Source organism: Oncorhynchus kisutch, linkage group LG17 (assembly GCF_002021735.2).
Source record: "Oncorhynchus kisutch isolate 150728-3 linkage group LG17, Okis_V2, whole genome shotgun sequence".
NCBI classification, from domain to species: Eukaryota; Metazoa; Chordata; class Actinopteri; order Salmoniformes; family Salmonidae; genus Oncorhynchus; species Oncorhynchus kisutch.
In genome coordinates this window covers 52,704,956-52,714,822 of record NC_034190.2, presented here as the reverse complement: position 1 = coordinate 52,714,822, position 9,867 = coordinate 52,704,956, and the positions used below count along the sequence as shown (strand labels likewise).

Sequence of the window (9,867 nt, the reverse complement as noted above, 5' to 3'; positions counted from 1 at the left end):
GCACCCTCAGCACCCCTACTTCCCGAATGCTGCCTTTGGCGTTGGCTAATGGGGATCCCAATGAAATCTAAATCTAGACCTCATTCGGTGGTAAACAAAGTTGGTTAATGGTGATAGTATCTACAGTCATCAACACCTCGTCCCCCACTGACAGAAATACATGTTAATATAAATTGGTATAATCGAAAACGACTTATTAAACTGTAGCCTTAATAACTCTGGAAGTGTTTAACATGTCAGTGTTATTAACATGTCATGTCCAGTTGACCAGTATTTACTGTAGTGTCCTCACCAGATAATCGAACCCCTCCTGTTGGGTTTAAATGTTTGTTCCAAGAATCCCCGCCCTCCTTTGCTATGCTGCTGTCAGAAGTGTCCAATTGGTGTCAGAAGTCGGACAGGTTACTATGTCAGACTATTCTGGGTGGTAGCCTGTCTTTACACCTCTGAACAGTGCTGTATTGGAGAGATATCAAAGAGAGAGGAAAGGAAAGTAGCTGGAAATAAGAACTGGTCACTTTAAGATTAAGAGCCAGGCGCGGGTGGAGCAAATGTTCAAGCGTTGACCCATGCTTATAAAAAGATAGAGAAACCGCGTTGCTGTGAGCGAATTAATTCCCCGAGCGAATGTTGTCGGAAAATATATAGCACGTGCAAGTTTTGTTGTCGTCAGCAGTCGGCCAATAACTGGATAGTCCTGCTAGAAATCGAAGGAGCTACTATACTACAATACCTCCACTACACAACAGCCTACTTTGATGGTAAGTAGCCTAATAAATTAATTTACAATGACAGTATAGTAGCAATATTACAATCAAATAGGCTGTTTTAACATAGTAGGCTACTATGTTAAAGCCTGCTGCGACTGAAATGAAAGTATTGTGTCAATAACAGACACTAGCCTATTTGTGAATGAGAAGATTATTAGATCAACAGGCTTTTTATTTATTTGATATCTTAATACTATTTTCGGAAATAAGCGATTAAGCATTTACTTGTAGCCTACTGTGTCGCCTACCATGTGTATCCTGTGCATATGACAAATAAACTTGACTTGAACACAGTAATGGAATAATGTTGAGGGCCTCTATTTGGGAAATGATTCGCACCTGAGTCACCGGTCAGCTGGGAGAGTCTGCCGGACAGGGTGTGTTATTCTGTTCATGCTTCTTTGCCTGTTGCACAGGTAGAGCAGGTATAGTTTCCCGGTTTGGGAACATTTGACAGTGACAAAATGAATTTTATTTCATCACAGTATACGTTTGACAGAAATGCATAATAAGAATGTTGCTATTGACCTGTAATACGCCATGATAATAACAAGCCTATTATATAAGGCTAGGCCAGGCCAAATATAACATATTCTGGTCATGTTTAAATATATATATTTTTGTCTTTATTACGTTGATTTTTCTTTGCTTTGCTCTCTTGCCACTTTATAAAACAAATCAAAATATTGTAGGCCTAATTGCAATATGGGCTCTATGAAAATAGAAACTAGTATGAGTATTCTGATCAAATTGAGATAGATGGTGTTATTGGTATTCAGGGCTTAAAACTAAGGACTATCAGAAGTGAGTTGCTCCATCTTAAAATATAGTTTATATTGGTGTAATATTGCACAAGTTATGACCGTTCTTCACTTTTCTCTTTGCTGCCAACCTTAATTTGGGCAATAGTCCACAAATGGCTGAATGCCAGAGAAGCTTGATATGTGATGAATAGCATCATTTACACCTGTTTCAATGGGTAAAAGTTAGAGGCTTATCAATGGTGTAATGTTTACAACCCCCCCCCCCCCCCCCCCTTATCCTACTGCCCCTGATAAATGATAAACACATGTCTCTTCTAATGGGCTTAGTGCTGACTGTGTTTTAGGCTAGTTTCCCCTTCCTCAAACGGATCTCTAGATGCCAATGGCGGGTCATAATCTCACCAGGAATCTCTCTCTCTCACACACCTCTGCCATCCCTGGATGTCTCCATGGCATGTCTCTGGCCTGACCTCATGGGAGAGTTCGTTGGGATTTGCAGGCCTCTCTCTCTCTCCGCACAGCCAAAACACAAAGGGCCATTCATGGCCCAGAGTGGCCTCATTCATGACCACTGAGTTATTTGCCGGTAGAATTCCTTATTGTTTGGTTTCTTGCATCTCTGAGCTCTCTCTTGACATAAATTACGCAGAAGGTTGTTTCTTGTACTTGAAGGTAGATAAATGTTATGTCTTGTCTAGAGAGCGTTCCATGGATGGCATATGCATAAGCTTCCCACACCACACGTCAACCAACTTTTCACCATTACAATTATAGTTCAAATCCCCTTTTGTCACACTGACACTTGTTTGCATAAAGAGCAGCTTTTCGCAAGACCATGACCCGTTCGTGGCGCAAGGAAAGGGCCCAGGTTGTTGTGTAGCATTGTGGTGACACTTTGTCCAGCCTTTCTCCTCAGTGGACTTGTCATTATCGATATTGTTGTTGTCAGCTGTCAGTGTTTTGAATTTGGAATTGAACCTTTTTTCCTGGGTGGTATGAAGACTATGTTCAAAGAAAAAAGTTGACAAGAACACCTGGCTGTACAGCTCTGAAAAAAACATGTTGATCTCTGTGGTATCAGACATTCACTTTTTTCATATGACATATGGAAAGTACTTGAACTGTTTGCCAGTGGCGCTCTCCTCCTGACCAAGTAGGTCTTTACTGTGTGTGTGTATGTGTGAGTGCACGCTTGTATGCAAATGTGTGAGGAACTTTGCGCACATTCGGCTACACGCACGCACACACAGTAAAGCGTGTGTGTGAGTGTTGGCGCACTGTCACACTGGGAGTGTTTGTCATTCCAGCGTCACAGGAGCTTGTTGCACAATGGCCTCTGTTGAAAGGGCTCTGTTGTGGCCCCTTGGTGTGGGCCTACGCTGCAGCACTGCAATAAGAATGACTACAGAGTACAGAGAGCAGAGCACAGCCTCACAGGCCTGGGAGGGGAAGAAGGAGTGGAGAAAGTGCTTAGGCCTGCCCACTGTTGACCCAGAGGTTGTGCAATGCAACTCCATGCCTCAGTCAGACTCAGTCAGGCTCTTTGAGCTGGATCTACAAAGGAGAGACACACATGAGAGGCTTAGCTCAGTAAAGCAAGGCAAAGCAACCGCTGCTACAAGGAGTGTAGTGGTCAGGTTATGGTTAAAGGGGTAAGAGGTTATGATTAAATTATATTGGTAATTTATTTGGTGTTTTCAGAGAAATTACATTTGTCAAATGGAAAGTACATAGTTTAATAATTACTTTGTTGTTGACTGGATTTATTATAACAAGGCCCACTATGTATTTAGTACCAGGTAGCTTACCTGTTGTGTACAAGGCAAAAATACCAGGCAAAAGGAAGCTGAAACAGGCCTGTGAAATAAATGGTTAGCAAAATGGTTAGCAACATAGTTGATGTTTGCTTATTTCTTCTCACTATCTTTCTCTCACCCTCTCTCTTTTCCTCTCTCTCTCTGTTTCTTTCCCTCTCTCGTGCCTTTTCTGTCTCTCGTTCGTTCTCTCTCTTTCACACTGTTATTCAGGTATGCCAGCACCTAACAAGGAGACAGGATGACTACTACTGGTTGGCTGGACTGCAGTAAGCAGATGGACAGTGTCTCTGTGAGGACTGGGTGCTCTATGGATCTACATGTACATGTCCGTTAGGAGCAGCCTGCCTTCCTCCAGTCTCTGTCACAGCATGGCCCGAAACAAGGCTTACTGGGGACAGCCACATGGCACAAACAGGTGAGTGGGCAACACTTTACATTAAGGTACACTTTAAGGAATTATTAGTAGTTGATAAACATTTCGTCATAAAAAAATAGTGTAGTTCAGAAATACTTGAAATACTTAATGTAGTTCCGAAATACTTGATAATCAGTTGTATTTTCATTGTATTCACACGAATGTCCCTGTATTGATGTTTAATATTGTTATTATTGTTGCAATCATTTTTTATTTAAAAAAAAAGATTCATTCAAATTGTGTAATTGATATTGTTATATTGATGCTTGTCAAATATTGACATACATAGTATGGTTATTGCAAAAAGGGAGAATGGGTTTAGTGCAATCATGTTACTGAAGGACGAATCCTAACTCGCGCCCAACTCTCACAAAAATCCTGCATTGACTTCTCTTTGAGTTCATTTGAATTACGTGTGGTTGCCTGAAGTTAGAATTCGGACTCAAGCTTAATGCATACATAATGCATGACATTACAGCCACAATGACAAGTGTAGGACCAGTCTACATACTGTATCTACTATCTACATGGCCAAGTGTTGAATTCAAGCATTCTTCTGTGTGTCATTGTGTTTCAGCCTGTGCTTTAGCCTGGATGCTGACGACGCGATGGAACACAACTTGAAAGAGCATCACCAACACCACACAGTGTCCCAGGGCTTTGACAGTGAGTGAAATACTTTTGCGGGAGACATTTGCAATATTTTTGCACTAGCAAAAACAATTCAATTCAACCAGTCTGAGGCTGCGTTTACACAGGCATCCCAATTCTGATATTTTTCCACTAATCAGATCAGCTATTTTGCCAATAATTGGGCAAAACATCAGAATTGGGCTGCGTGTGTAAACGCACATTTCCCCAGTGTCTTTGTTTACAAAGTACATCATACTGTGGACATGCCGTGTGTCTTATTTAGAAAATGTGAACCTTCCACTTGTGGCAGTGTCTACCTAGGATTGTTTCCGATCCAAAGCTGTTCTGTTGTGTTTTTCGACAAATGGCATTTTAATTTTATTTGCTACTGCGTTAATACTGGATTGTAGATTTGATTGAGCCTAGAGTTGAATTGAGTCTGATCAGACCTAGATTGAAATAGTAGTTTGTTTTCTTGAGCTTTGCCAAGCATAATGGCAACAATGGAATAGTCCCAAAAGCGGAAATGTAGGAGGGGTTTGGTTCCGTTGTGCAGGTCAGCTAAAAGCTAGATCAAGTTCACCTAAAGTATTTGAAAGTAAATAAATACTGCTTGGACCCAGGTCTGCTGTAGTCTACACTGGGCTTGGGGATGGGAGAGAGGGAGGGCTGGGGCAGAGAGAAAGGAAGAAGGCTATCTCTTGCTGTCTGGTCACTGGCTGTCCCTGAGCTCTGTGGCGGAATCAGAATCGGATGTTTTCATTGGAGGTTGTTGTTCAGGAAGCTCCCGAAGGTTATGGGAAGCTTCTTAAAGATTGTCACTTGCGTCGCTGATAAATTATTCGTCAACTAATCTGGGTGTTGTTGTGGCTGATGTTTTACAGAGAGCAGAGCTTCCTCTCAGAAAGTGGTCTGTCTGTGGAGGACACTCCTTCCTTGGGATGGAAATTGATGCTCTTTTATGTGTAGTGTGGTTGTGTATTGTACACTATTGTTGAATAAATTTGACTCAAATCTGTTGTTTTGTGGGAGGAGATAAGAGTGAAGATAATATAATTGTAAGGCTAAAATGTTTCTGTTTTCTATTTTCCATGTTCAATAAATTTATGTTTCTCCTTTGCTCATTCTCTTTTAATTTGACTGTAAATTGTGAGTATTAAAAACATTATCAGATTCATTCTGTATAGCAAATATGACCCTTTCATTTAAGTTATGTTGAATGTTCTCTCTATTTGCTGTCTTTACAGACAAGATGCCCCAGCCCTACCATCTACTGTACTCTAGCAGCCATCCCTTGACCTCTCACTCCACCAGGCCCCGCCCTCCTGAGGGGGACCAGGTGGTCCCCTCCTTCCAGAGACTATCAGTTTATGAGCAGAGTCCGTCCTGCGGCCCCAAGCCCCTGCCCCCTCTCCCTGACCCAGAGGATAACTCCTCAGATGAGGCGGCGGACAGCGAGGTGGAATTCTTCATCGACGAGAGGCAGCACCTACTTCCCCAGCGCTGCTCCACGAATGCCCTGGCCCTCCACTATGGAGCCACCGGACGACGAAGCTTCAGGGGCTGTGGCCAGGTCAACTATGCCTACCTTGAGGGCCCCCCCGGGGCTAGTGGCTCGGCTAATGGTGGAGCCCAAAGTGGAACCCAGGAGCAGCAGGCCCAGTTTGGGGGACAGAGAGGGCCAGGGGCCGTGGTGGTAGCAGCGAGGGACATTTCTAGCAAGCAACCCGATCGGCCCCAATGGTCCAAGTTGCGGCGCTCCCACTCGGGCCCTGCAAGCTCCTTCAAGCCCTCCGGCCTGCGCCAGTCGTGCCACCTTCACCACCACCACCATGGTAGCTACAGGGGCAACCCCCAGCTGGACAAGCCTGAAGTTCCTCCCCGTATCCCCATCCCCCCACGCCCCTCCAAGACTGCCAACTGCCACCCTTGGTCTATCATTGAGGACCAAGACAAGGACAAGCCTCCCAAAGTCCCTCCCAGGAAACCGTTAGCGCCCCCTTGTGGCTCCTGTTGCACCCCTAGTCCCAAGAGCCTCCCTATATACGTGAATGGGGTGATGCCCCCTACGCAGAGTTTCGCCCCCAACCCCAAATATGTCAGCAAGGGCCTCCAGAGGCCACAACAGCAGCATAGGGAGGGGTCCACTGGGCCCTTGGTGGGCCCACGCTCCCCCTGTATCGTGCCTATCATGGAGGATGGGAGGAAAGCCAGTGCCACGCACTATTTCCTCCTACCCCGGCGGCCATCCTACATGGACAGGTTAGAAAGGTTCTTGAGGGAGAAGGAGGCAGACAGTGTCCAGCAACACTCCCAGCTCAGAGTGGGGTTGCCAGAACAGGCAGAAACCTCCTGTCATCATATAGAGCTTCAGCATTGCGGAAAGCTTGAAGACTGACCCCCCACACACTAATGTGCATCTTTAATTATAGTGGAAATAGGGTGCCATTTCGGGACGAACCCTTAGTCATTGAGTCTAGGGTGCTACCACTAAAACTTTTGCCACCTCACTTGATGCAACATACAGAATTTTCACAAAGATAAACCATAGATGCCTGGAGGCTTCAAGTGTCAGATCTGTACTGTCACTGCATTCAAACAGAAAACAGTGTGATGGATTGGTATAAGGTGTTTTTTGTTGTGCTCTGTGAGTAGTGTTTTGTTAAATGGTATGGGTTAACTGAAGACATGCAAGTGAAAATTTGTTCTATGTTATTTTGCTGTTGAAAGACCAATCTGTTGAGGGATTAATTTGAAGGTATCGGTTTACTAGACATGTTTAGTTTTAAACTAATCGATCTAGGTCTAGTTGGTCCCTACTGTTCATGGTTATGTATCAACTAATGTAAAATGTTCTACTCAATGTGGGGAAAGGTCTATTTATAATATTCCGAGTCTAGGGAGTATATACCCACTAATTAGCTGTTCACAAAAAATATGGATAGAAATCGTCCCTTTTCAGCCGGAGTCGTATTAACTAGTCACCAAATGGAAGAAACCCGACTGAAACAGGGAGGGACTACCTGAACTTGTCCAATTAGAAACATTCATTTTCGTTTTCTGTTGGTAAACGCTTTGCTAGTGTGTGCACTGATGAATATGACCCAGTATGACCAGAGTTGGACGTCACAAAGATTTCCCCCCTAGTAGGCATCCTATTGGATTACCTGACACAGATTTTTACAGTGGATGGCCTTGACTCAGAAATTTTAAATTTTAATTCATTTAGCAGATGCTCTTATCCAGGGCAACTTAAAGATACATCTTAAGATAGCTATGTGGGACAACCACTTATCCCAGTAAGTCAATATTTCCTAAAACAAAGTCAGAGATAGTAAGAGGGGAAAAGGTGAAGTGAAGGTGTTAGTTTACGAAAAATGAATTTTTTTTGGTGGGGTGGCTGTAGACTGTTGTTTTATTGGCCTTTGCTGTACATCAAAGTTACCCCACAATCTATGTGATTACATTAAAAGGCCCAAAGCAGCCGTTTTTAAACTAAACATTTTACTAAACAACTAAACATTTCACTGTGTCATGGGTTTGGGTTAAAAGGTGGGCAAAAAAAGAAAGACATTCCTTTACATTGATTTAAAAATCAAAATTCAGTTTTTTGAGTTGATTCAATCCAATCAGTTTTTTGAGTTGATTCAATCCAATCAGTTTTTTTGAGTTGATTCAATCCAATCAGTTTTTTGAGTTGATTCAATCCAATCAGTTTTTTGAGTTGATAAAACACAGGAAAAACACAGAGCCTTTAACAATGAATGGAGATTGGGTCGCTCCTCCATTTCGAACAGCTGGTCTGTTTTCAAGTATTACACAAAGTGGATGTTGTGGATTTTTTGATTCTATAAATAAGTCTCTCTCTCATAATTGTATCTACTTTTTTCATTTAACATTATTTATATTATCACAATTTGACCAAGTTTAACTCTTGATTTCACCTCACAGTATTGTCTTTGTAAATGTATTTGAAAAGTGCCTGTATTAAAGGGAGATAGAATGAGGGTGTGATATTAGTTGTATTGGTTACACTTCCCCATACAGTCATTTCCCGCCCAATGATAAGGTAAATACTATGGCTTTATATCTGTACTTAAATTGTTATGAGTTGGTAGGGCTACTTAATATGATCAATGCAATTAACATGGAATATAATTCATTATAGTATTTTTTAAGGACTGTATGTATGGTGACTTTGTAGTTTGTACAATTATGTATTACAGCATACATTTATTTTAAGGGATAGTGCATGAGATTGATAACCATTTAGATTAGCCAATTTCATGACTTCAATTACCAAACTATATTATTTCAAATGGATATGGGGTATTTACATCGTTTTTTTGGGGGGGGGGGGCTATGGAGGTGCTGTAAACGAGAGTTGTTACCTTTCATTCTGAAGTTCAGAAAACTGTTTACATGATATGATACTTGTTACATCAACAGACGTTGAAGTTTGTCCCACAGCAGACATGGTTACATTCTGCTTTAAAAAGTGTTGTCATTTCATGGGTAGTTCTCTACAGTATTTAAAAGTGCTTGTGTTGGACAAAAATGTTGAATGATGTATTCTTAATCTATTTAAATAAATACCTTATTTATTAAATGTTTTTTTGTTTGTTTCATTTTCAGGCTATCATATGGTATTCAATACAATACTGCTTTATGGTAAATTAGTCATATTACACATTCAAATCAGCATCATAACATGCACAGTGGTTAACCCCATACATACCCAGATATTTATTACAAACACATTTTGCTAACATTTGTACTTTAGTAATGGTTCAACTTACCGGTGTTGAACATTGATAAACAACTGGATTGTTACAGGACACTCTTTTCAATCTATACTTTTTATTTTCAGTATGAGCTGAAACAGGAACGAGAATATTTTATCACGGCCAGTGGTGGAAAAAAGTACTAAATTGTCAGACTTGAGTAAAAGTAAAGATACCTTAGGTCACCATGTAAAATACTACTTGAGTAAAATTCTAAAACTATTTGGTTTTAAATATACTTATTTAAATGTAAATGTAATTGCAAAAATATACTTAAGTATCGAAAGTAAAAGTATAAATCCTTTCAATAAGCAAATCAGATGGCACAATTTATTTTTTATTTACGGATAGCCAGGGGCACACTCCAACACAGTAGGCGGTATGAATGACCAGGGATGTTCTCTTGATTCTCGTGAATTTGAAAAAATGTTGATCCTGCTGAGCATTCAAAATGTAAAGAGTACTTTTGGGTGTCAGGGAAAATGTATGGAGTAAAAAGTACATTATTTTCTTTGGGAATGTAGTGAAGTAAAAGTTAAAGTTGTCAGAAATGTCATTAGTAAAGTACAGGTAACCCAAAAAACAACTTAAGTAGTACTTTAAAGTACCTTTACTTAAGTGCTTTACACAACTGATCATGGCACTAAACGAAACAGAGACACCATTGTCCATGGTCATCCATAA

At 41.3% G+C, this 9,867-nt stretch overlaps 1 protein-coding gene across 2 annotated transcripts; it reads left to right on the top strand.

The window, feature by feature from the left end:
- The first annotated feature begins 368 nt into the window (after positions 1–368).
- Positions 369–9,012, top strand: LOC109907887 (ERBB receptor feedback inhibitor 1). 2 transcript variants are annotated; one of them, XM_020506157.2, is made up of 4 exons: positions 369–761; positions 3,562–3,766; positions 4,344–4,432; positions 5,647–9,012. In XM_020506157.2, exons 2-4 carry the CDS (start codon positions 3,669–3,671, stop codon positions 6,795–6,797), a joined length of 1,338 nt encoding a protein of 445 aa, XP_020361746.1. In that variant the 5' UTR covers positions 369–761; positions 3,562–3,668; the 3' UTR covers positions 6,798–9,012. The 2 variants fall into 2 exon arrangements, with proteins under 2 accessions (XP_020361746.1, XP_020361748.1); XM_020506159.2 differs by lacking the exon at positions 369–761 and adding an exon at positions 3,002–3,186.
- The last annotated feature ends 855 nt before the right edge of the window (positions 9,013–9,867 follow it).

Bases quoted from the DNA above. Each gene is read 5' to 3' on its own strand.
- LOC109907887 (XM_020506157.2), top strand. From the start codon at position 3,669: ATGTACATGTCCGTTAGGAGCAGCCTGCCTTCCTCCAGTCTCTGTCAC. The intron at 3,767-4,343 runs GTGAGTGGGCAA...ATTGTGTTTCAG, and splicing joins CAGCCACATGGCACAAACAG to CCTGTGCTTTAGCCTGGATG. The intron at 4,433-5,646 runs GTGAGTGAAATA...CTGTCTTTACAG, and splicing joins AGTGTCCCAGGGCTTTGACA to ACAAGATGCCCCAGCCCTAC.